The 27,248-nt window shown below is 39.3% G+C and overlaps 5 protein-coding genes across 7 annotated transcripts; 2 read left to right on the forward strand and 3 right to left on the reverse strand.

The window, feature by feature from the left end:
- The first annotated feature begins 1,777 nt into the window (after positions 1-1,777).
- On the forward strand, positions 1,778-2,982 carry LOC118266483 (cuticle protein 3-like). Its single transcript, XM_050695130.1, has 4 exons — positions 1,778-1,938; positions 2,028-2,422; positions 2,509-2,639; positions 2,732-2,982. The coding sequence occupies exons 1-4, from the start codon at positions 1,930-1,932 to the stop codon at positions 2,917-2,919; spliced, it is 723 nt and encodes a 240-aa protein (XP_050551087.1). The 5' UTR covers positions 1,778-1,929; the 3' UTR covers positions 2,920-2,982.
- A 1,968-nt stretch (positions 2,983-4,950) lies between these two features.
- On the forward strand, positions 4,951-6,685 carry LOC118265979 (cuticle protein 3-like). The gene is made up of 4 exons (XM_035579296.2): positions 4,951-5,002; positions 5,088-5,482; positions 6,236-6,366; positions 6,465-6,685. The coding sequence occupies exons 1-4, from the start codon at positions 4,994-4,996 to the stop codon at positions 6,620-6,622; spliced, it is 693 nt and encodes a 230-aa protein (XP_035435189.1). The 5' UTR covers positions 4,951-4,993; the 3' UTR covers positions 6,623-6,685.
- A 2,856-nt stretch (positions 6,686-9,541) lies between these two features.
- On the reverse strand, positions 9,542-19,781 carry LOC118265845 (cuticle protein 3-like). Of its 2 annotated transcripts, none has more exons than XM_050695134.1 (4): positions 19,729-19,781; positions 10,068-10,462; positions 9,863-9,993; positions 9,542-9,765 (listed from the first exon to the last, which is right to left on the reverse strand). In XM_050695134.1, exons 1-4 carry the CDS (start codon positions 19,735-19,737, stop codon positions 9,605-9,607), a joined length of 696 nt encoding a protein of 231 aa, XP_050551091.1. In that variant the 5' UTR covers positions 19,738-19,781; the 3' UTR covers positions 9,542-9,604. The 2 variants fall into 2 exon arrangements, with proteins under 2 accessions (XP_050551091.1, XP_035434979.2); XM_035579086.2 differs by lacking the exon at positions 19,729-19,781 and adding an exon at positions 10,549-10,625.
- Positions 18,696-25,242, reverse strand: LOC118265844 (cuticle protein 3). 2 transcript variants are annotated; one of them, XM_050695131.1, is made up of 4 exons: positions 25,181-25,242; positions 19,242-19,636; positions 19,035-19,165; positions 18,696-18,946 (listed from the first exon to the last, which is right to left on the reverse strand). In XM_050695131.1, the coding sequence occupies exons 1-4, from the start codon at positions 25,187-25,189 to the stop codon at positions 18,759-18,761; spliced, it is 723 nt and encodes a 240-aa protein (XP_050551088.1). In that variant the 5' UTR covers positions 25,190-25,242; the 3' UTR covers positions 18,696-18,758. The 2 variants fall into 2 exon arrangements, with proteins under 2 accessions (XP_050551088.1, XP_035434978.2); XM_035579085.2 differs by lacking the exon at positions 25,181-25,242 and adding an exon at positions 19,729-19,825.
- Positions 23,715-25,285, reverse strand: LOC118265842 (pupal cuticle protein 36a-like). The gene is made up of 4 exons (XM_035579083.2): positions 25,181-25,285; positions 24,483-24,895; positions 24,267-24,397; positions 23,715-24,180 (listed from the first exon to the last, which is right to left on the reverse strand). Exons 1-4 carry the CDS (start codon positions 25,187-25,189, stop codon positions 23,783-23,785), a joined length of 951 nt encoding a protein of 316 aa, XP_035434976.2. The 5' UTR covers positions 25,190-25,285; the 3' UTR covers positions 23,715-23,782.
- Positions 25,286-27,248: the final 1,963 nt, after the last annotated feature.

Genomic DNA, 27,248 nt, shown 5'->3' on the forward strand with positions numbered 1-27,248 from the left:
TGTGAAGCAACGTTAAAAAAAATATCATCATCATATTTTTACCGACTTCAATAGAGGAAGAGGTGCTATGTTCGGATATTTTTTTCTTATTATTTATTTTTCCATTGTATGAGTTTCAAAGCATCCATTACTGAACGTATGCATACCTGACATACGGACTTATACTTGTTTTATTTATCTCTGATTTATGCACACAATTAATTAAGTGCAACAATAATAATTGCTTACTGTGCTCCTATTTAGTAATCAGTGGATCAATCATTTCGTGATACTACCCTTCAGCCGGGTGTATAAGGAGGTTATTGGGGGAAGTCATAACTGTCATATAGTAAGTTAGTAATGGCCAGAAGAGATTATGCAAAATCATCTGTAGAACTAGCTTATACTTCATTTGGAATAGTGCTCATAATCCATTTATTTTATTTATGGTAGAATCAAAAATTAATGCTCTGCTATTTTGATGTTGTCACTTGGCATGAAAAAATTGCAAACCGTAAAGAATATTATAATTTAAGATCTAACTCAGCCGCGCTGCCCTATGCTCCGCTTTTCTACTAATCCGATACATAATGTAACTAATTCGACTGCTACGGTTGGTGCGGTGGCAGGGCAACTGGCTGCCGCTGCAACGATAGTAGCGAAGGCTTCGATTCCCGCACGGAGCATACTCTTTGTGTGAACCACAAATTATTGTTTCGGGTCTGGTAGGTGCATCATGTGTATGTGAACTTGTATTTTGTAAACGCACCCACAACATAGGAGAAATCCTAATGTGGGGCAACGTTTTGAGATTAGACACACAGACAAACAGACAAAAGAAAAAATGTAACAGATAAAAGTCGCAAACCTTCCTTACACACTTTGCCGCGGTGCATTTTCATAGCGTATCTTAACTATACCGCTGCATAGCATAATGTCAGTGAGAATAGTCACATCGTTCTACTGATTAGCTAATTATATTCTTGCCGTATAGCTGTAAAATACATCTCGGGTAGAAAAGCAGCCTAAGGAGCATTTTCAATTTTTTTCGCATTATCTAGACACGCAAAGTACAATTGCACTAAAGGAACTGTAATGGCCAGCGCTGAGTGTAATATTACACGAACCATTTGGTGCCACTTTTTACACTTCCATAACTCAAAACGGTAGGTAAATTTAACGCTCTCAACACATGAAACTACGGTGTTTCATTATGTCCATAAAGACAACTGTATCTTAACTGCTGCTTGCTATTATTTAAAATGTATAGCTGATATTAGAAATTAGGTAAGATTTGACACAGATAGAAACAGGCCAGCGCTGTTTTTATAAGGATTACACAAAAACGTGTGTTTTAATTGAATAACTTTATAGAATAACTGAGGGAATGAAAACTATATAGGCCAAGTCAAATCTTACCTATATATTTAGCTTAGCTCTCCATTCTTTTTGCTACGAAGCCCTTTTTGCTACAATTAAACATAAGTTATGTATTAAACTTGGCTTTCACATTTCACATTAATGTTTTGGTGGGATTAATACTTACTGTCATTAGTGTACCTAATTTAAGTTCCATTTTGGTTAGCTCTGTGTTATACAAAGTATATGATGTTATATTTAGATATATTATTTTACTAGACTATCTGATTATCAAGATCCATAAATTAGAACTCATTTACATATGAAACCAATGTCATATCTAGAATAAGCTCTACTTTATAAATTCTACCTTCCTTTAGTACTTTCTTACAGTGTGACCACACCTAAGGTCAGCCACAACTAAACAAGTTCATCCTCGAGCATCGCCCGCTCATTAAGAAACATTGGCCGCTACTTACGATGTAATTGATCGATTCGCACCTCACTATAAATACTGTGATAACGATACTGGGTTATCAGTTGCACTCACAGCTTCTGGGTAGCAAGTTCTGTACAACACAAGAACACAAAATGAAATTGGTGAGGATTTATTTGGAGCAATTAATTTTTAATTGAAGATAATATTGAGGCTCTTGCATCATTACATAACTTGGGTGTTTTTTTTTCAGTTCATCGTCTTAGCCGCTGTTGCTCTGGCCCAGGCCGCCAAACTGGACAGGACGTACCTCCCACCTAACGCGCAGGCTTCAGCAGGATCTGCCTTCCTTGATGCTCCTCGTCAGTCCAACGGATTCCAGGGTCAAACTGGTGCCTTCTCATCCAACTCCCAGAGTGGAGCTTACTCAGGTTTCGAAGCCCGTCCCGTGGAGCGCGCCCAGGCTGCCTTCGAGAGGAACGCTGCTATCCTTCGTCAGGACAACTCCAATGATGGAGAGACTTACGCGTATGCTTATGAGACTGAGAACGGTATCTCCGGCGAGGAGAACGGAGTGGCGACCAACGGAGTGCAGGCTCAGGGCAGCTACTCCTACACTGGGGATGATGGCAAGGTCTACTCTGTGAGGTGAGGATCTGGAGTGTAAAATATTGCATCACCATTACTTCTACTTGCATTTATAGTGCTTTACAATAAACAATCAATATTTACAGGTACACCGCTGATGAGAACGGTTTCCAGCCCCAAGGTGACCATCTCCCCACTCCTCACCCCATCCCTGAAGAGATCCTGAAGGCTCTGGAGCAGAACGCTCGCGATGAGGCCGCTGGCATCTTTGATGACGGTGAACTATTGTGACAAATAAATTACCACCTTCAATATTTTTATATCATTGACTTTATCACTTAGTTAACTATTTTCTTTTTCTGTTTGTAGGATCTTACAGCGAGGCTAAATACTCTAGCAACTCCCAGCAAACTTACTACGACAGCAACGCTCAAGCAATCAATGGCCAAAGCTCCGGCTCTGCTGCTGGAGTCCAGAAAGCGTACCTCCCCCCCTTCGCGCAGAAGGCGGGAGCGAGACAATCCTCCTTCGACGCTAGAGCCGGCTACCGTTACTAGAGACTGATGTAAATTGTTGTACATATCGGATTGTTATTCAATAAAGTATTTATTTGAACACTATTTCTGTTGATTGATTTCTAATATTGAATTAAAATATTTTCTAGAGTAAGCTTAATAAAATAATAAAAATTGTATATTAATCATAAAAAAGGATTAGTGTAAAGTTTGCATAACATGTAATTTAAAACAATGGGTAAAAACATCAACGACATACGATTGTCAAAACATAATTTATCAGAATAAATTAAGACAAACTTCTGTGAAGCCTGTGCAGTGACTTTTCCATTAACTTGTTCGACTACCGCTATCGTAGCAATGAATCTATTAATTTGTATCACTAACAAACGTATCATAATAAGATCAATGGGCTATTTAATACAAATACGGAAGCATACACAGAATAGCTATGTAAACAACAAACTGATAATTAGTATACTTCATAAGTTCATAATTCATCATCAAATGTTATGAATCTCAAAGCATAGATGCTAGATATACATTTCATAGTAGTGCATTTGGTATAAAGGCATACGTTCAATAGTCTACTACTAAACATACCAACTTATACTTTCTTTATCTATGTCTTACGCATACAATTAGGTGCAACAATAATTATTATTGATCGCTGTGTTATTAAGACATTTTTATTACTATTAGTTATTTAGTAATCAGTGGAACAACCATTTCGTGGTGGCAGCGTAGAATACATACAACAACCCTTCTCGCGGGCGTATTAGGAGGCTATTGGAGAAATTCATATTGTTAGATAGTATGCAAGTTAGTAATGACCAGAAGAGTAATTGGTGGAAACTCCTCTTATTTTTAGAAGACGCTCATAATCCAGCAGGTAGGCTCTTACCGTGATGGTTATTTAGTGTATCACAATAAAAACGTTACGACTAATTTGTACCATTTACAGTCCTAGATCTGCTCAAATTTTATTGTCATATAAGTTACATCATAAGTCTAGATCTTTACGATTTTACATTAATATAACTATAACTAAACATACATTAGAGCAAATGTCCCATTTGTTGAAGTGCTGGAAGTGTAAATGTAGATAAACGGATGTTTGTTTTTCGATGCTCGATTTGATGTTCTTTATATTCTTAATTTCCTTAACGTGAAACATTATTTAAACACTTTTTTATATCATGGTTACTGGAAAGTTATTAAAGTGATCCTATTACGTTGGAAGACAAAAGGCTAACGTTTTTAAATGGGGCGCTTATTTCGAGAAATAAATCATCCAAAAATGCGTAATGATGCTTTTCCATAAGATATAAGCTATGCTAAGTTACTTTGCATGTATTTGGTGGGTACCAAACGCATAGATGTCGATTAATTGGTGCCTTCAGTTTATTATTAGTGAAAATGGATTTTACTAAGTGTGCGTCTTCTCCACGCTCGCTGCCCTCCTCACTTCCATTCTAATCATTTTATCGATACATCGAGTAACGTAAGCTGCATATCTTCCTTTTGTGCAGTTACTTCGCAGTAGTGCATTTCATAGCATATCTTACTTGTACCGCTGCATAGTACAGTGTCAGTGAAAACCATTTCATCGTTCCACTGCTTAGCTATTAAATTCTCGCCGCATAGTAGCATAGTACATCTCGGGTAGAAAAGCACCCTAATTAGTCTTCAAACTTCGCATTATTTATACTCGCTGACACAAGTGTACGTAATTTGAGATCCATTGTTTTGGTTAGCTCTGTGTTAAATAAAGTATATGATGCTATATTTAGTATTTATTTATACCAGATTATCAAGCTCCATAAATTAGACCGCGTTAATACCTAAAACCAATGTCATATCTAGAATAAACTTCATTTTAGTACTCCACCTTCCTAATAGTAAAACTTTCTTACAATGTGACCACACCTAAGGTCATCCACAACTAAACAAGTTCATCCTCGAGCATCGCCCGCTCATTAAGAAACATTGGCCGCTACTTACGATGTAATTGATCGATTCGCACCTCACTATAAATACTGTGATAACGATACTGGGTTATCAGTTGCACTCACAGCTTTTGGGTAGCAAGTTCTGTGCAACACAAGAACACAAAATGAAATTGGTGAGGATTTATTTAGAGCAATTATTTTTGAATTAGAGATAATTATTTAGGGTCTTACATCATTACATAACTTGGGTTTTTTCAGTTCATCGTCTTAGCCGCTGTTGCTGTGGCCCAGGCCGCCAAACTGGACAGGACGTACCTCCCACCTAACGCGCAGGCTTCTGCAGGATCTGCCTTCCTTGATGCTCCTCGTCAGTCCAACGGATTCCAGGGACAAACTGGTGCCTTCTCATCCAACTCCCAGAGTGGAGCTTACTCAGGCTTCGAAGCCCGTCCCGTGGAGCGCGCCCAGGCTGCCTTCGAGAGGAACGCTGCTATCCTTCGTCAGGACAACTCCAATGATGGAGAGACTTACGCGTATGCTTATGAGACTAAGAACGGTATCTCCGGCGAGGAGAACGGAGTGGCGACCAACGGAGTGCAGGCTCAGGGCAGCTACTCCTACACTGGGGATGATGGCAAGGTCTACTCTGTGAGGTAAATATTAGAAAATGATAATTAACCACTCAAACGTTCACGTGCGACACCTGTCAACACCTTGTACGCCCACGCGCTCGATCTGTGTTGAACCGCGTCGAGCGCCCCATGCCGTTACCGATTCAAAGTGTATTTTCTAGCAAACTATTGCAGCTATAGCAAAGTAAAAAATATCAGTATAAAGCTGAATTATTAAGGAATCAAAATATATACTAATTAAAGTACAGAAATCAATCACAAATGCATAAAAAAAAGTTGAACTTAACAGAACGGGCTAAATATTTGTTTGTTTTTTTGAACAAGTTTTGACTAAACGTTATTTAATTATTTATTTTCGTTGTTTTATTTTGAAAGAATGAATCTTAAGGATTATTTTAATATACAACACTAATACAGTAGGATGATAAATAAATGAATACTTCAATTTTAAACGCAAACACTTCACAAAACTTGACACACAGTTTGTAAACAATTATTTTTTATATTCTTGCTGTCACCTGGCATACTGTTTTACCGACCAATAGATGCGTTATTTAATACAGATCCATCTAGTATAACATTCGTAAAGCTCTTTGAAGCTTGTCATAGATAAAAATTCGTTGGAAGTGAACAAGTCAAATGGGCTGCTATAGTCGCCCGGGCGTTTAACGCCAAAATTTTTTGGGCGACTATAGTCGCCCGGGCGTTTGAGTGGTTAAACTTTCAACAATTTCATTATCTTTATAGCATTAACGTCTATTGTCACTTCTGCAGGTACACCGCTGATGAGAACGGTTTCCAGCCCCAGGGTGACCATCTCCCCACTCCTCACCCCATCCCTGAAGAGATCCTGAAGGCTCTGGAGCAGAACGCTCGCGATGAGGCTGCTGGCATCTTTGATGATGGTGAGCAAATCATTAAAGCATAATACTAAACCAACAATGATTATAATGCCATATTACTAAGATACCTTCTAACGCTTGATTTTCATTCATATTTACAGGATCTTATAGCGAAGCCAAATACGACAGCAACGCTCGTAGTGGTGCCCAAAGCTCCGGCTCTGCTGCTGGAGTCCAGAAGGCGTACCTCCCCCCCTTCGCGCAGAAGGCGGGAGCGAGACAATCCTCCTTCGACGCTAGAGCCGGCTACCGGTACTAGAGACTGATGTAAATTGTTGTACATATCGGATTGTTATTCAATAAAGTATTTATTTGAACAAAATACTTACCTATTTAATTAATTTACTTCCTATATTTTGTTGATTTATTACCTAGTCACAACTAAAACATTAGGTCCTCAAGAGGTATTGACTTCTTAGTAGCTGCGTATGTCATCTTGACACTTGATATTGCCATGATCATCATCATCACTTCACGTCATCCAGTACTAAATAAACACACGTCATTTTAGCTATCCACAAAGAATGATACTTATACTAAAAGTCCTTACTTCATACAGTAGTTAAACAGCCATTAAAATACTTCAAATTGTTTTAAACAAAATTCCCATACGCTAAACTATTTTCTCATGATTGAAATGTGATCTTTTCTGCCTGTCCATCCATGTGCCTGTGTATCTAGATTTAAATGAGTAATGATCTATTGAAATCGTTAACTAGACATGTCAGTAATGTCAAAACAAATTGGCCTGATAAATCTTGCAGACTGACATAGAATGGCTGATGCGATCTCTTACGAAATGTATGCAGATGCTCTGGTAATGCACATTGCTTAGATAATTATAGAGATTAAATCCTTTGATAGACTGTAAAAAAAAGTGTTAGAGATGAAAGATAAAAATATACAAAGTTGAAGTTTTAGACATTATATTTAAATGCATGAGATGTTTTGAAATGTGTACAAACAAACATAAACAGACGAGTGTATTGTTGTGTAATTAGTTTTTAAATTAATAGAAAAGTGATTCAGCAAGATTGCAACTACAAAGCACGAATTCAAAGCATTTGTTTTCGCAGACATGGCCTCCCATATACTGATATACCATAAAAATAAGAAATTTTTTTTTTTCGCGATTTTCACACAAACATGTTTCAAGTCAAGATGTCTCTATGTAAATTACTATGTTGTAAAATATACTTTCTTATATGCTATTTAGAAAATATACTTTCTGTAAGATTTTCAAACTTAATTTTCTGTTGCCAGTAATTTGAATTTCAACTCGATTCCATTGTCAGATTTTTTTTTAGATACGGTCGGTCATCCATTGTCATTCCTTCCGCCTTGGGAGACTCTCTCGCTCGACGTCAGCCTCTTACAAACTAGAAACCACGCCGCTCCTACTCCTGCTCTTCCAGCCGGAGCCCCAGTAACCCACTTGGTAGTCCGCAGCTCTGGGTCGGGCATCAGTCCTACTGGGCTCCATCTGTGGTGGTCTGATGGCTCTTTCAGGCGCAGAACGCGACGTACCGTACGTATAACTAACTTAACTGACAAAAGATTCCCTTCGCAAAAAATAAACTGATTGAGCATTCATTTTCTTAGATGTGTCTATTAAGAAACAAGAGCATCTCTACGATCATCCATCTTGATTAAGATTGTAACCGGCTGATTAGATGGTAATGATGGCTTTGGCAATTTATTTTAATAATTTAGACACTGGCTATGACCTAATAGGAATATTGCACGGAGGTTTTATCTTAGCAAGCTGATATGAAGCACGGTTTGTGTAGCAATTGAGGTTACGTTTTTTTTAAATTTAATTTGAAGTTTAAGTTCGCGATGTAGTTATTTATATTGCGAAAGTGATGAGTAGCTTACTAGATCTGTCTTTATCAGTTACTTATGCAAGTTTTATAAAACAAGACTACCACTTACTTGTCTGCTTACGACATAGATCAAAGTGTAGCGGGGTGATTGAAGATGCGGTGCATACATATACAATTACACACATAAAGTGATAGTGCTACTATGTGATAATATGTAATTAGAAAACTTATGTGTTTATTTTTTGTCGTTCTTATTTTATTTCATTTTCTTTTTGTTTTGGGAAACAAACAGATAACATAATTATGAACAATAATTACAATCACATAGCCGACACTTTACTACAAAACAGTTTCCATATTCACATAAAACAATGTTTATTTCAAAAAAAAAAAACAATATTATACCTTTTTAGATTTTTCTCTATTAGTATATTACTATCACACCTTTCATCCTTCTAAGGAAGGTACAAAGTTGTAAAATGTAACACCTAATCATTGATGGTTTGAACAGCTATGGTTTATAATACCAGTAAGAAAACTTTAGACACCAGACACAATTGAAAAATACGAAATCTCTACGTTAATAAGGAAATCGGACGTGACATCCCTTGTCCAGTAGTCAGTCGCGCTACTAGATCACATCAACAGCCTATAAGTGGCCAATGCTGATCAAAGCGTCTTCTCGCACGGAGAAGGTTTGACCATTAATCATCACGCTTACGGCTACTAAACCAAAGACTTTTTTACTTTTTACTACAGATAACTTCAAAAACAAATAAAATTCAAAAGTTTATTGTTTTTACAACTAACTTGTAACTACCTCGTTGGTGGTCCCAATCAGTGCTGAGCATTTTCTAAGATCGTGAGCGCAAACCTCATTAGAGAAGTGGTTGTAAGCGTGACTGCTGGGCTCGGATCCCAAGCTTGATGTCAGGGTCGACCGACAGTACCAACATACTTTTATTTTGGAATACATAGTAATATTAAAGTATTCCAAAATGTGTATGTTGTGTCTAAAGTGTATGCGAGGGACTAAAGATTGAGCTAGTATTGTGCTTTTGAAAAGGCCTACGTTCAAGTGTGGACGGAAACGGGTTAATGATGATTAAGACTTTGCCGAATAATTAGGTACGACCTTGAGATAGAGATGGTTCAGCTGGTATTTCCGCATAGAATAAGGGTTGTCGGCCCGTAAGGTTTGTTACCATTGACAGAACGTAGTATAAAAAGTGTACTATTAAAACCGCATATTAATGCGGCAGTAAGAATGTAAAATCATATTTCTCATTATTGATTTGCTATTAATACATACACTTAATGAGGTGTTTCAGTACTAAATTATAACGAATATATTGTGTTCAAATAAATACTTTATTGAATAACAATCCGATATGTACAACAATTTACATCAGTCTCTAGTAACGGTAGCCGGCTCTAGCGTCGAAGGAGGATTGTCTCGCTCCCGCCTTCTGCGCGAAGGGGGGGAGGTACGCTTTCTGGACTCCAGCAGCAGAGCCGGAGCTTTGGGCAGCACCAATACGAGGGTTGCTGTCGTATTTGGCTTCGCTATAAGATCCTGTAAATATGAATGAAAATCAAGCGTTAGAAGTGATCTAAGTAGTACAACATTATATCATTGTTAGTTTAGTATTATGCAGTAATGATTTGCTCACCGTCATCAAAGATGCCAGCAGCCTCATCGCGAGCGTTCTGCTCCAGAGCCTTCAGGATCTCTTCAGGGATGGGGTGAGGAGTGGGGAGATGGTCACCTTGGGGCTGGAAACCGTTCTCATCAGCGGTGTACCTGCAGATGTGACAATAGAAGTTAGTGATATAATGACATTATTGAAAGTTTAATTATCATTTTTTAATCCTCACCTCACAGAGTAGACCTTGCCATCATCCCCAGTGTAGGAGTAGCTGCCCTGAGCCTGCACTCCGTTGGTCGCCACTCCGTTCTCCTCGCCGGAGATACCGTTCTCAGTCTCATAAGCATACGCGTAAGTCTCTCCATCATTGGAGTTGTCCTGACGAAGGATAGCAGCGTTCCTCTCGAAGGCAGCCTGGGCGCGCTCCACGGGACGGGCTTCGAAACCTGAGTAAGCTCCACTCTGGGAGTTGGATGAGAAGGCACCAGTTTGTCCCTGGAATCCGTTGGACTGACGAGGAGCATCAAGGAAGGCAGATCCTGCAGAAGCCTGCGCGTTAGGTGGGAGGTACGTCCTGTCCAGTTTGGCGGCCTGGGCCAGAGCAACAGCGGCTAAGACAATGAACTGGAAAAAAATCCAAGTTATGTAATGATGCAAGAGCCTTAATATTACCTTCAATTAAAAATTAATTGCTCCAAATAAATCCTCACCAATTTCATTTTGTGTTCTTGTGTTGTACAGAACTTGCTACCCAGAAGCTGTGAGTGCAACTGATAACCCAGTATCGTTATCACAGTATTTATAGTGAGGTGCGAATCGATCAATTACATCGTAAGTAGCGGCCAATGTTTCTTAATGAGCGGGCGATGCTCGAGGATGAACTTGTTTAGTTGTGGCTGACCTTAGGTGTGGTCATACTGTAAGAAAGTACTATTAGGAAGGTGGACTATTTAAGTGGACCTTATCATAGATATGGCATTGGTTTTAGGTGTTTGCGTGTTCTAATTTATGGAGCTTGATAATCTGGTAGTACAATAAATACATCTAAATATAGCATCATATATTTTGTATAACACAGAGCTAACCAAAAGAATGGACCTCAAATTACGTACACTAATGTCAGCGAGTGTCAATAATGCGAAAAAAATGATTATGTAGAAGATAAAAATGCTTGGAGGCAAGCTGGTCCGGCTCCACAGGATAACGGAAAAAATGTAGTAATATAAATGTTTTTTCGATGTGTTCTGTACTTTATACAATTATTGTAAATAGCTTTTGTCCGCGACTTCGTTCGCGTGGAATAGTGACTTCCGGCAAATTTTTGGTTTTAACCACATAGTTCCCGATCTCGCGGGATCTCTTCAAAAATGAGATGTGGAAGATATTCCAGGGAACTCTTCAAAAATCAACATAATGAGCTCTGCGTTTGAATTTAATAGATGTATACTCACTTAGGGCATTGAAAAAATAGTTTAAAAACGGACTTAAACTAACTTAAAACTAAAGAAAGCTACGAATTACGAATTTATAACAATTAAAAAAGAAACTATATTACAACCTATCCTCTATGCTATAATAACCAAGCTTAAACTAAATAATTTAAAAGAAACGACTTAAATCTAATCTAATTAATTTATAAATTAGACTTACAATTTTATTAAAAAAACTAACTACAGTAACTACTAATAATCGATATCAAACTAAACCTACGTTAAATAGTTTAACCAAAAAACCAGGAAAACCCAACAAATAAACTTATTAATTGACAAATACAACGAAACCAATTTAGAATATACGAAACAGCAGGACCACTACAGACAAATAATCATACGACTGATAATACACTTTTTCTACGATAGTACCGAAGCGCTCGGCCGATACCCAACCAAATCGACACCAGCAATTTATACTACGCTAACTCGAAATTTCGAAAAAACTTTTTTTATGCCAAGTTGCTTAAAATGTGTGTTTACACACGTCATAAAAAAATTGAGAAGAAATATGCAAAAATAAGAAAGTTACAAATCTTATAAAACGCTAAGTAAAGGTACTTTTTGAAATCACTCGATTTATATTACGCCAACTATTATTAGCGGAGTGTGCGCGGGGATCACTTTGGTCAAAATCCGTGCAACACTGCACTAACTCATAGTTAGCGTATTTTAGTGCGTTCGTGTGTATACTTGTTCGTTTGTAAAATGAACGACTTAGCGACTTTTACATAGTAAATACTTATGTGTTAACGTATTAATTAGTTTATTAATGGTACGTTGACTATTCTTTTTGTGAGTAAGTACATGTTCTTTATAAAATATTGAAATATGCATCAGATGATTGATCATGCACTACGACGTCCCGTACTACACTACGCTAACATAAGTTAGACTTGTATAAGATGTAATTTTTTTTGATGAATTACGTTTATATACAGCTAACTTGCGCTAAATCAAAAAATATAAATAATTAAGAAAATATAAATATGAGATATTACAATGAATAAATTAAATATTAAGCATACCAAATTTCATAAAAGTATCTTAATTAATGTAAAAGTTATCACGTTTTTCCCTTTAAACGCCTCTACTGTAAAGTACGCTTTTTGAGTTAGCGCAGTATAAATTGCTGGTGTCGAAATGAATGTAACGAAACCATAGCGCGATCTATTTCGATCCCAACGCCATCTATCGAGGATAAAGACAACTTGGATTATTTATTTATACTCCGTTCGGGCATTTTCTTTGTACTAAAAGTTTAATTATATTGATATTATTTTTTTCATACCTTTTTACTATTTATTTACTTTTTTTCGATGAATTAAAACAATAACATGAACCGAAGTCGTGTAACGATCGACATAGATTATCTATACTCCGTTAGAGCATTTTCTTTGTACTAAATGTTTTATTATATTGATATTATTTTTTTCATACCTTTTTACTATTTATTTACTTTTTTTCGATAAATTAAAACAATAACATGAACCGAAGTCGTGTAACGATCGACATAGAATTATTTATAAATAATTTATTTCTTATTTTTATTTTTTGATTTTTGAAATAAAAATATATCTATGTCCTTTCTAAGGTTCTAAACTATATCTGTACCAAATTTCAACCAAATCCGTCAAATAGTTGCGGAGATTAATGGTATAAGCATAGAATGTTCGACGTGATTCTTTAATTTGACATAACTTTTTTATTTATGAACCGATTGACATGAAACAAACACTAAATGTAAATTTAAGCATCCCACAATATATTCGTGAAAACCGCATCCAACTCGGATCAGCCGTTTCTGAGATTAGCGCGCACAGACGAACAGACAAACAGACAAACAGACAAACAGACAAACAGACAAACAGACAAACAGACAAACAGACAAACAGACAAACAGACAAACAGACAAACAGACAAACAGACAAACAGACAAACAGACAAACAGACAAACAGACAAACAGACAAACAGACAAACAGACAAACAGACAAACAGACAAACAGACAAACAGACAAACAGACAAACAGACAAACAGACAAACAGACAAACAGTTTTCCGTCGGCATTATAACCACCCACCGAGCAAAACCGTGTCGCCAAGCGGCCTAGCCGTGTTCCGCCACGATGCTCGGTGACGCCGTACGAGAGGATGGGTCGAAGTGTTTGTTCCACTATGGGTAGACCGATCTGGCGCGCGCTGGTGTGGCTGCATCGGGTGGCCAGTCGCGGAGGGTAGCGGGATCCGAGGCACGGTGCACCGCTGGCCGACCGCAGATAGTTGGGGGCCCAATTAGCATGCTAGCCACACGTGAAAGGCTGCCCCGCCATCTAGCGAAAAATCCCACGTATACGCCATCGTGCCGGTTGGCGACCGGAAGAGAGGGCCCGATGGATTTACGTGGGGGGGCTCGGGCGTCCCCGCAGTCTCCAGGCTGGCCTCCCAATGGTGTAGCCAACTGCGGTGCGCGTCTGGGGGTCGCCTGTGTGGGGAAACATTTCACTACCATTCTCTCAGCAACTTATTTACGATTATGAAAACGAGAGCTAAGAAAAGGGTTCAACAGCGGCTGCACTCCTCTCCCTCAAAGTGCACCTCTCCAACATCCGAGGCTTGCACTCAAATCTCAATGCGGTCCATCACCATCTGGAGACCGAGAACCCAACGCTCTTGTTTCTCTCGGAGACCCAGATCAGATGTCCGTCGGACGTATCATACCTGAACTACCCAGGCTTTTCCCTGGAGCACAATTTCGTTCCCCGTGCAGGCGTATGCCTATACGTCCAAGACGGCGTCTGTTACCGGCGTCTCCGAAACTTTGAGGACCCCAGTTTTTCAACCTTGTGGATACTGGTGGACACAGGCATAGAGAAAATCCTCTATGCCTGTGTCTACCGGTCGCACAGCGGAGATTTGGAGACGACCAGATTAGCGCAGCACCTTGTGGAGACGGCGGATGCGGCTCGGCAGAGGTACCCTTCGGCCCAGTTGGTGTTACTGGGGGACTTTAACGCCCATCACCAGGAGTGGCTGTTCCCATACCAGTGCACTGACCATGCTGGGAGGGAAATGCGTAAGCTTGCGCTAACGCTTGGCCTGACCCAGCTGGTCCAGGAGGCCACAAGGGTGCCCGATGTCGACTCGCACACTGCCAACTGCCTAGACCTTCTGCTGACAACTGATCCAGACAGCTACTCGGTGTCACCCTTGGGTAGCTCTGACCACTGTCTGGTGAAATCCGTATCCACGTACTCCCCACCGGATCCTTGTCCCAGAGGATCTCGGCGGATGTGGCGGTACAAGTCAGCAGATTGGGATGGGATGCGATCCTTTTTTGCATCCTATCCTTGGCGGCCTGTCTGCTTCTCTACTGAAGACCCGTCAGCTTGTGCGGATGCCATAACAGGGGTGTTGCGTCAGGGCATGGAATACTACATTCCATTCTCGGACGCGACATCTTTCGGTGGGACTCGTCCATGGTTCGATGCCGACTGCAGACGTGCTGAAGCGCGAAAGCATGCGGCATACTTGGCATGGGCGGATGCCAGGCGTCGTAGGGCTGACGACACTCTTCAGAGGAAGAGAGCCTATAACCGGGCTGCCAAGTCATGCAAAAAGGCATTACGGATGGCCCGGTTCAACCACATTGGCCGAATAGGGAACAAACTGGCTTCTTACCCAGCGGGTAGTAAAGCATTCTGGTCCCTGGCCAAGGCGGTTGAATCGAACTTCTGCCGTCCTTCACTCCCACCTCTCCTGGGGCCTAACGGGACGCTGGCACACACCGCGGTAGAGAAGGCAAACCTGTTTGCTTCTCTATTTGCGGAATCTTCACGTCTTGATACTGGTGGCGCTATACCTCCTTCTCTAAATAACGTATGCGAGACGAAAATGTCGAAAATTCGCATCCGACAGAAGGAGGTGTATAAGACGTTGCGTAATCTCGACGTGAACAAGGCCAGTGGCCCCGACGGAATCCCGGCCGTGGTTTTAAAAACCTGTGCGCCTGAGTTGTCTCCAATCCTGACACGCCTGTTTCGACTTTCCTTGGAGACTGGTCAAGTGCCGGTTGCATGGAAGCTGGCCAACGTGCAGCCTGTGCCCAAAAAAGGTAGTCGTGCCGACCCTAACAATTACCGACCAATCTCAGTCACGTCCATACTCTGTAAGAGTATGGAACGTGTACTTAACAACAGGCTCCTGGCATACCTTGAAGGTAACGACCTCCTCAGCGATCAGCAGTATGGGTTTCGCCACAACCGATCCACTGGGGACCTTCTTGCGTATGCCACCCACATTTGGAGCGAGGCCATAGAGAAGCACGGGGAGGCAATAGCGGTCTCACTCGATATATCGAAGGCCTTTGACAGGGTTTGGCACGACAGCCTTATCGGCAAGCTTCCTGCATATGGACTTCCCGCTGATCTGTGCAGATGGATTGCAGACTTCCTGAGGGATCGGTCAATTCGAGTAGTCATCGATGGCTGCTCGTCTGACCAATTTGGTATCAACGCCGGAGTCCCTCAGGGGTCAGTACTTTCAGCAACGCTCTTTTTGCTGCACATCAACGACCTGCTTAAGCCCGGTATCTTTGGGTATGCAGATGACAGCACAGTTGTTGAAAGGTATGTGTCCGATGCGCGGACTAGCGGAACACAGATCCAGTCTCTAAGAGAATCCATGGTCGAACGGTTGAACTCGTCCTTGAAGGCGGTCTCCGATTGGGGTGACGCCAACTTGGTCAAGTTCAACGCTACCAAAACCCAGGCGTGTCTATTCTCTGCCAAACGGAGTCAATTTCCGCTGGCTCCTACTTTCCGAAATGTATCCGTTCCAATATCGGATCATCTAGAGCTTCTGGGCGTAACTCTATCGCCAACGCTAAACTTCGGCTCTTATATAGAGTCGAAGGCGCATCTGGCTGGTAGGAAGTTGGGTATCCTCTCGAAGGTGAGACGGTACTTCACACCGAAACAACTGCTGAGCCTGTACCAAGCGCAGGTTCGGTCATGTATGGAGTACTGTTCTCACCTTTGGGACGGCTCGGCTAAATGCCAGCTAGATGCGCTCGAACACATTGAAAGGCGTGCCAAGAAGCTCATCAACGATGATGCGCTTGTGGAGGCCCGGCTTCAAAGCCTTGAACACAGGCGCAAGGTCGCAAGCCTTTCCGTTTTTTACCGGATACATTTCGGAGAGTGTGCGGGGGAATTGCACAACTTGATTCCCCTAGTCCTTTTCATCATCGAACCACAAGACAATCGGCGAGGCGTCACCGCTTCATGGTAGATATCCCACCCACTCGCACGAAGCGTTTCGCTTCAAGCTTCCTTGTGCGAACTGCTAGGGAGTGGAACTCCTTGCCGGAGTCTGTGTTCCCTGATGGGTATAACCTGGGTGTCTTCAAGGCCCGAGTGAATAGGTTGCTTATGGGCAGACGTGCTCCACCGTAGGCCGCATCATCACTTACCATCAGGTGAGATAGCGGTCAAACGTCGACCCATTAAATGTAAAAAAAAAAAAAAAAAAAAAAAAACAGACAAACAGACAAACAGACAAACAGACAAACAGACAAACAGACAAACAGACAAACAGACAAACAGACAAACAGACAAACAGACAAACAGACAAACAGACAAACAGACAAAAAAAAAGTTAATTACATTTTTGGGTTCGACATCGACATAACAATAACCCCTGCTATTTTTTTTATTTTTATTTTCAATATTATATGTATAGATGTACAGACAGCACTTTTCTACGATTTTATTATATGTATAGATGTGAGAGCCCTGTAATTAACTAAAATCAAATTAGACTAGTAGAATGCATTTATGTCAGCTTGGAATTGTCATGCTCACTCAAAGGTCTCATTGGCGGTGGCACGACCATTGGATCGCTCGATTCCCTGCAACATGGTTGAGTTGAGCGGTGCTGGTGTACGTGTCATGTTCGTAAACGGGCGCTGCCAACTCCGGACTGCATTAATTTTTATTGTCCTCTAGGTTATTTTCTTTTTCTATCGCTTTGACTGTATATTAGTTTTACATTGTTCTCACATAGTTGAAGCAATCGAAACAATGTAACCAAGAATTGTATTGTAAATCTGATTGAAAAAGAGTAACCTATGGAGTTTCTTGCTCGTTCTTCTCCATAGGAATCTACACTTTGGAACGAGCAAATAGCTTCACTAGAGGACTGACCGACAGACAGACGTTATTAATATTATTATATTTGCTTTGACGTTCAAAAGTGCCTTCTTGGTCTATTTGAAATAAATGATTTTGACTTTGACTTGACTTTGACTTTACTTCTGGCTATTACTAACTACCTAACAATATGAATTTCCTCAATAGCTTCCTAATACGCCCGCGAGAAAGGTAGGGGTTTGTATTCTACGCTGCCTTCAGGTTTTTTTTTTTTATACGACGACGGTGGCAAGAATACACACGGCCCACCTGATGGTAAGTGGTTACCGTGGCCTATGAACGCTTGCAACACTTGGGGCATTACATGTGTTTTGCCGACCCTTAAGAAACCTATTGATTTGGTTGATCCACTTACCACCAATACCACCTTATAACCAAATGTAGTGAAAATTACATTTGATTATAAGGTACATTAAATTTATTTATTTATTTATTACTTAAGTATAATTTTATTATTAACACAATAACCAATTATTGTTGCACCTGTTTTATGCATAAGACCAAGATAAATAAAAAACGTATAAGTTGGTACCGTATGTTAGGTATACAGGCATACGTTCAGTAGTGGATGCTTTGAGACTCATAAAATATAATGATGATGTATGAAGTATACTAATTATCAGTTTTTTGTTTAAATAGATATTTTATTTTATTGTATGTTTCCGTATTTGTATTACAAAGCTCATTGATTATGTCATGATATGTTTATTAGCAATATAAATTAATAGATTCATAGCTACCGTAGCGGTCGGTAGTGAAACAAGTTGATGGAAAAGTCACTACATGGGCTTGACAGAAGTTTTACTTAATTTATTATGATGAATTAATTTTTGACAATCGTGTCATTGTCAATCTCTTGGGGTCATAGACCTCTCTATACACTCGTTCAACTGGTGTTTAAATTATGTTTGTTATTTCCGAGTGTCACATAACATTTTCTTGGATGTTTTTATTCTTTGTTCCATTAAATGACATGCAAACTACTATTCCTTTTTTATGATACGTTGTCAGTTCAATTACAATACAATTTCTATTTTTTTATAAATGAAATGACTTCATCTACAAAATATTTTGATTCATAATACTTCTTTCTCCGACAGTCGTGTTTATGTACAATCCGAATGAAGCACAGGAATTTAAAAATCAATCAACAGAAATAGTGTTCAAATAAATACTTTATTGAATAACAATCCGATATGTACAACAATTTACATCAGTCTCTAGTACCGGTAGCCGGCTCTAGCGTCGAAGGAGGATTGTCTCGCTCCCGCCTTCTGCGCGAAGGGGGGGAGGTACGCCTTCTGGACTCCAGCAGCAGAGCCGGAGCTTTGGCCATTGATTGCTTGAGCGTTGCTGTCGTAGTAAGTTTGCTGGGAGTTGCTAGAGTATTTAGCCTCGCTGTAAGATCCTACAAATAGAAAAAAATATTTAAATTAGTTATTGTTTAATGATGTTACATCACTGAAGGTGGTAATTTATATGTCACAATTGCTCACCGTCATCAAAGATGCCAGCGGCCTCATCGCGAGCGTTCTGCTCCAGAGCCTTCAGGATCTCTTCAGGGATGGGGTGAGGAGTGGGGAGATGGTCACCTTGGGGCTGGAAACCGTTCTCATCAGCGGTGTACCTGTAAAATGACAATAGACGTTAGTGATAATTATAATGATCATTTAATTAAAAAAAAATCATCTTCTAATATTTACCTCACAGAGTAGACCTTGCCATCATCCCCAGTGTAGGAGTAGCTGCCCTGAGCCTGCACTCCGTTGGTCGCCACTCCGTTCTCCTCGCCGGAGATACCGTTCTCAGTCTCATAAGCATACGCGTAAGTCTCTCCATCATTGGAGTTGTCCTGACGAAGGATAGCAGCGTTCCTCTCGAAGGCAGCCTGGGCGCGCTCCACGGGACGGGCTTCGAAACCTGAGTAAGCTCCACTCTGGGAGTTGGATGAGAAGGCACCAGTTTGTCCCTGGAATCCGTTGGACTGACGAGGAGCATCAAGGAAGGCAGATCCTGCTGAAGCCTGCGCGTTAGGTGGGAGGTACGTCCTGTCCAGTTTGGCGGCCTGGGCCAGAGCAACAGCGGCTAAGACGATGAACTGAAAAAAACAAAACACCCAAGTTATGTAATGATACAAGAGCCTCAATATTATCTTCAATAAAAAATTAATTGCTCCAAATAAATCCTCACCAATTTCATTTTGTGTTCTTGTGTTGTACAGAACTTGCTACCCAGAAGCTGTGAGTGCAACTGATAACCCAGTATCGTTATCACAGTATTTATAGTGAGGTGCAAATCGATCAATTACATCGTAAGTAGCGGCCAATGTTTCTTAATGAGCGGGCGATGCTCGAGGATGAACTTGTTTAGTTGTGGCTGACCTTAGGTGTGGTCACACTGTAAGAAAGTTATAGTTTTATTAGGAAGGTGGAATCATAAAGTGGATCATATACTACGAATGCAAAATAAATGGGTTATGATAATGAATGTAGCGTACTAATTTATTTCATTACAATACTTACAGTGAGGGTTGTTTAAACAAAATGTCTTAAAAGGACATCGAAACAATGTTAATTTTTAAAGCTCATATATGAATTTAAGTTGGGGTTTGGGTTGGGGTTGTTATTACGGCAAAGAGTAAGGAACATGAACTAGTTAAATTACATTATAAGTGGTAGAGTTTTCCTGCCCCACGTGAGTTCTATGTCACGGTTCAATAAAAAAAGTACGAATAGTTAACCTGTCACAAAATTAACGAGAATTGTGACGTAATGTTACAATCAGTTGCAGGTGCCTAAACTTTTTCAAAGAACCTTTTCCTAAATGATTGGCAACGCCTTGATACCTCTAATGTATCATCGCGTGACTTTTTTTTTTAATTTATAGTAGCAGTATAAAACGAGATTTGCATTTGAAATATTGGAAGTAAGGACAAATCAATTTTCTTCGTTTTCAATAACTACTTAGAAGTTGACTAATTTTTATAATAAAATATCACATTTTTTAAATATTAATTATGATAAATGTATGTCCCCTACAATACCTATATGTGAGCACAATTAGCCTACAACAAGACTGAACGCATTTTAGTTAACCTACCAAGTTAAAATGCTGAAAGATCAAATCGAAGACAGATTACTTGACTCGGGGTTATACATTTTTATTATAAACCCTTAATTAACAACTTTATTTGTGTGTTTATATATTTCTTCGCATAGCATTACTGTAGAATGAGCTGTAGTCAGGGGTATTTTCGAACTGATACGATCTTCAATACGTTAAGAAGAGCGTAATCCTTTTTAAATGGCTGCCAATGCACTTGTCACTCATATGGTGTTGCGGGTGTAGGTACATGGGCAGCGCTGATCGCTTACAATCAGGTGAAACGTGACCTCGTTTGCGTCCTATGCCATTAACACATAAATTATTGTGTTTTAGATTATTCTATTCCTCTGGTTTTACAAGTGTTCAATGACTGCATTATTGTAATGTAAGTATCGTCAAGAAATGTATCTGCTTATTTGATGTCTTACCTATAAAAACTTCGCTTCCTTTATGTGTCTCGGTGGTAATATTGCTTTAGTTTTTCTACGTATCGACAGTAAATAAATAATAGGTATACCTATAAGTATATGAACTCGCGATTTCAATGATACATAGACACCGATGTTAATAGGCTACTTTCCTACTAGTCAAATTCAATACTTTTATCGAAACGACATAAACGATATTTTCCACGAATTTTGTCTGAAATACACACTTATGACGTCGTAAGATTTTTACGTCAAATAGCACACTTATTTTCAGAAAATTAGCTACAAAAAGTCGAAAATTAAGTAGGCCATCAAATCCGTGAATGAAAGTGTGATTATTTTTAACCCCCGACGCAAAAAGAGGGGTGTTATAAGTTTGACGTGTCTGTCTGTCTGTCTGTCTGTCTGTCTGTCTGTCTGTCTGTCTGTCTGTCTGTCTGTCTGTCTGTGGCATCATAACTCCCGAACGGATGCAGTGATTTCAATTTAGTTTTTTTGTATGAAAGGGGACTTATGTGCGAGTGTTCTTAGACATGTTTGATGAAAATCGGTTGAGCCGTTTTAAAGTTATGGGCGGTGAAAATGGGGAGATTAGCCGAAGGTCTGCAAATATACTGGGATGGGGTCTCAAATTAAACCGCACTGAAAGAAGATATTGAAAGATATAATTTTTTCGTACTAACAAAAATAAAAAAATAAATTAAATATTAAAAAAATAAAAATAAAATAAAATAATTAATATTTTTTTTTAATTTAACGTTTTATTATAAACAAAAAATCTGGCACCAATGTAATCTTTAGCCTACTTATAGAAACAAAAACTAGTAATTAATAAGTAAAAAAAAAAAATTAAAGCGAACAAGCTTGACCTTAGATGTAATCTTTACCTTAACAAGAATCGAAATTATAGTAAGTATATGTAATATACTAAGCCTAACTTAACCTAACCTACCTATAAAAAGTATAAAATAAAAAATTAAATTAAAAATTTAAAAAACCCCCGACATAAAAACTTAATTTCCCTTTAAAAAGTAAAAAATAATAAAAGAAACTTAATCTTAAAGTACCTAAGAATGTACTAATAATTCTAAAAAAAAATACGTCTCGTTGGGGGACCGCATGAATACGGACTGCACACCGCCGCCCGCGCCGCTATACATATTTCTATTTTCTGCGTTATAGTTAAGTACTTAAACATAAATTTACTTTAATGTTAACACCAAGCATGTGATACTTATGAACAAATCGTAGACAAGTAAGAAATAATTAGGGCGGTCCCCCAACGTGACGTATTTTTTTTTAGAATTATTAGTACATTCTTAGGTACTTTAAGATTAAGTTTCTTTTATTATTTTTTACTTTTTAAAGGGAAATTAAGTTTTTATTTAATATTCGTTTGTAATGACAAGTCGAAATTATTTGTTTTTACTGAGGAAACTACCCGATTATGTAAGTATTTTCATCATCATCAACAACAGCCTGAAGACGTCCACTGCTGGACAAAGGACTCACTCTTAGTCCTCCACGCCGAACGACAATTCGCCACCTGCATCCACTGACTCATAAACATACTTCAAACTGATACTGGTTTTACTTATTCTAGATACAAGCGTGATTTTAGTCATGCACAGCGGCAGCAATGGTGGTTTTTCACAGGCAAGAGTCCGATTCTCCCTCATCTTGCGATAATCACTTACTATAAAGCGGGTAATAAATAGGCTTCGTTATTTGGCACTACTAGACTAATAAAAAACAAAACTGCATTTTGTATAAAAGTTGGTAATTTTAACTTTAGTGAGACATACTTACTAAATCATTTATTATGTTATCGGCTTACGTGAATGTTTGACGAGGAACTCGACTAGTTTCAAGCCATGTTTAAAAAGCTCATATTCATGAGCAGCATTCCGCGACGCATGACGCGGTGATTGTCGCGCTGCTACTCTCTACTCTCTACTAATCAGTAGCAGTTTATTAACTAATTTTATTTCGAAGATAAATCACTGACATCCTTCAAAATGTTGTGTTTTAATTGTTATTAATTACAATAAAGTGGACTACTTGTAATTACTTTATTTAGTCCCACGACAACCGTGGGATGGGAGTTCATTATAATAAGTTTATCTGATGCGCTTTCTGTTTATTATTGCAATTTTGATTAAAAATATGTACCTACTTACTTAATAATCCATATTTTTTTGCAACTATTAGTTTTATTCAGCCAATTCGCATTGAGCAAGCGTGGTGATTAATGCTCAATCCTTCTCAGTGCGAGAAAAGGCCTTTGGTCAGCAGTGGCCACTTATAGACTGATGACGATGATGATGATTAGTTTTATTAGAAGTTATTGTAATGTTTACTTTGGGCCTATGCCATTGGTATCATTTACTTATTTTCAGCCGTGGTCGTCCCACTACAGGCCTCCCTACCCTCCTTCCACTCTTATTTGTGCAGAGTTTTCTGCGGCCAATCGTTATCGTAGGTGTGAACTTCATTGGTATACAATGAGATTTTTTCTGACATTTGTAACATTTCATAGTAATTAATGTTGAACCTAATTTTAAACTTGGTTCATAATACGTATCTTGTGTTTTTGATAAAAGGTAATAAAACCACATGGATGCAATAAATAAATCACAAATATGAATATGGCAGTTCTATATATTTATATTAAATTATTGAAGATCACAGTAACAAACTATACACAGTCTCTAGTAGCGGTATCCATCTCTGGCGTTGAAGGATTGCCTCGCTCCGTTCCTCTGGAAGGGGGGCAAGTACGCTTTCTGGACTCCAGAGTTGGATCCAGCGTTGTTTCTGGCAAAGGAGTTGTTGTTGACGGTGGGTTGACGGAAAGCATTCCTTTGGTTGTTGCGCTGAGCGAAAGGAGCAAGGTAGGATTTCTGGACTCCAGCTGATTGAGCGCTTTGAGCGGCGTTGTTGCGAGCGAAGGCGTTGTTGTTGAAGGCGGGTTGAGCTCCGCTTCCCTGGTTGTTACCCTGAGCGAAAGGAGGAAGGTAGGACTTTTGGACTTCAGCGACGGAGCTCTGAGCGTTGTTGTAGTACTGTTGTTGGTTGTTGCCAGAGTATGAAGCTTCACGGTAGTTTCCTAGAGAAGAATAAGGACATGATTAGTTATAAAATCACCAATAAAGATATTTGTAATAGATGCTAGAAGAATTTTGGTTTACACACCATCGTCGTAGATGCCAGCAGCCTCATCGCGAGCGTTCTGTTCCAGAGCCTTCAGGATCTCAGCGGGAATGGGAGGAGGAGTGGGGAGATGGTCACCCTGGGGCTGGAAACCGTTCTCATCAGCGGTGTACCTGTAAATATTGATTGCTTATTGTAAGTTCTATAAATGCAGCCAGAAGTAAAGATGGCGCAATATTTTACACTCCAGATCCTCACCTCACAGAGTAGACCTTGCCATCATCCCCAGTGTAGGAGTAGCTGCCCTGAGCCTGCACTCCGTTGGTCGCCACTCCGTTCTCCTCGCCGGAGATACCGTTCTCAGTCTCATAAGCATACGCGTAAGTCTCTCCATCATTGGAGTTATCCTGACGAAGGATAGCAGCGTTCCTCTCGAAGGCAGCCTGGGCGCGCTCCACGGGACGGGCTTCGAAACCTGAGTAAGCTCCACTTTGGTAGTTGTTTGATTGAGAGAATCCATTGGAGTAGGCACCAGATTGCTGCTGGAATCCGTTGGACTGACGAGGAGCATCAAGGAAGGCAGATCCTGCAGAAGCCTGCGCGTTGGGTGGGAGGTAGGTCCTGTCCAGTTTGGCGGCCTGGGCCAAAGTGACTGCGGCTAAAACGATGAACTGAAACACGGAAGTTATTTTAATATAGTAATTTTTGTCTAAGGACCATTGTTTTCAAAATGTCAATGTCACTACTCTATAATAATATCAGTCAAGCTTTGTAAATAATTGCTCTATTTTTTCACGATCTAATATTGAAAACCTTTGATTTTTCATTCTTTCTTTCCAACACGTTACACTACATTTTTTATCAAAAGGAGATGATCCACAAACACTCTTTAACTGCTCTATATTTTTGTTCTAATTTTTAAATTCACATTTTTTACTATTTCTGCAATAGCTCACCAATTTCATTTTTGGTTGTTCTGATGAACTTGCTACAATGAAGCTGTGGGTGCAACTGATAACCTTACAATATCAGTACACTATATATAGTTCGGTACGTCGATCTACTTCATTGCAAGTAGCGTTCAATATTTCATCATCGAGATTCATGTACGAGGATGGGCTAGTCCAATTGTAGATGACCTCAGAGAAACGTCTGTATGAAATAGTTTTGATTTTAAAAGGCGTAATCAAGATAATAAGTTTAATAATGATCTGGTTTCCTTGTAGGTCACTGAGGCCAGGAAACGCACGTTTCATTTGAAGAGACTTTAATAACGTAGTATGAAATAAGTTTGTGATGTGGGACAAAAATGGTAATGTTATCGGATAAAGCTACACTTCCAAATGTGTAAAATGTCATCCCCTTGAAGAAGACTAGGTTTTATTTATCTTTGACATATGACTTTGTATACATCACGCTGATCAGAAAAATGATTGTTACCAATAAATTGTGCCTTGTCATTCAGAATCAGGATATAGGGAGATAGATGGGGATTGATTATATAGGGAGCAATGACGATGACGTCTATGGCAGCGATAGCATACTATCGCATTGTATAAAGTATTATAGTAGTAGTAGTAGTAGTAGTATAGTAGTAGTATAAAGCATTGTAGGGTATGCCCTCAGTGTTTACCTACAATGCTTTTTGGAGATAATACACGAAATTCGCCTTTAAAAAACACGTAAATTGTTAAAATTCCGTAAATGCCCAACATATTTTTAAATATATTTTTTTATGGAATAGAGCGGTTCCTAAGCAATTAGATGGGTCACCTGATGGTAAGCAATTAGCGCCACCCGTGGACTTCATTTCGTATTAGTTTTCTGTAAATATTTACCTAAATAAAAATGATCTAGTTTAATTTCTATATATTTTTTTTAAGCTAAGAATTTCCATTTATTCTTCGATCACCGATATTATCGTATCACGATGTGCTGGTTTGTGACAGGTGAATGAAATTAACGCAGTAATATTTTCCACAAGAGGCGCTAGTTGGTACTAAGGATTATCGCCTTTTGGATGATTGGCTAGTGTCAGACCACTGGATACTTATTTAATTTTTGACAATTGCAGTAAATGTATGAACAGGGTCTCATGCTAGATTAGCGACACCAAATTTTTCTCATGACCATACACATAATTAACTAATACAATAATCCAATTTGTAATAACTACACAAAAATGTCCGTCTTTAAATCCTATAATAATATCATACCAATCGCAAGTTAGAACATTACTTTTACTAAAACTATTGAAGTATTACAACATCGATCTTTTGAGAGCATTCATAGTCATTACCGTTGCGGTATCATCACGCATCCATTGATGTAAGCAAAGTAAGTCAGTGGGGTGAAGGTCGTTGAAATGTTCTGTTAGTTTCGGAACGGAATCATAGATGGCGTTGGTTAGCGATGTGTGTTGAACTTTCATATTTTGGCAGTGAGTCATATGATCGTGATTGTAAATTCTTGTTTAGAATGTTTTGTTGGTTGTGTGGATGCGAGTGTGGCTGTCGAGGAAGAGTATTCAGATACTATTCCTTGGTCAAACAAAATATGAAAATGAATGATGATGAATGGGGAATTTCCGGTATTTTTGTTATAAAATATCTCTTAAAGTGCCAGGTGTGTAGCAATAGGGTCACTATCATGCGAAACTCGAAAATGTTTAATGTGTATAACTAAGTGTGGGAGAACCATACTTCAGCATAAATGGGCCAGCTCGACCGGAGTGATACCACGGCCTTACAGACAACCGACATGAAATAACGCTTGCGTTGTATTTCGTTGTGTGAGTGAATTCACCAGAGGCCCTATTAGCCTCCTTCTCAATGTTCTCAATGCCCGTTTCCCCGATAACCCTTAAATTCCTAACCCCCAAAAGGCCGGCAACGCACTTGTAACGCCTCTGGTGTCTTGGTGTCAAAAAAATCTGGGTTTATCATTTTCATAGTCAACCTCTGCATACCTTTTAGGGGATGAAAAGCAAAATATTATGTTTACTAGACTAATAGACAACCCAAA

This window comes from Spodoptera frugiperda, chromosome 7 (genome assembly GCF_023101765.2).
Source record: "Spodoptera frugiperda isolate SF20-4 chromosome 7, AGI-APGP_CSIRO_Sfru_2.0, whole genome shotgun sequence".
Lineage (NCBI taxonomy): Eukaryota > Metazoa > Arthropoda > Insecta > Lepidoptera > Noctuidae > Spodoptera > Spodoptera frugiperda.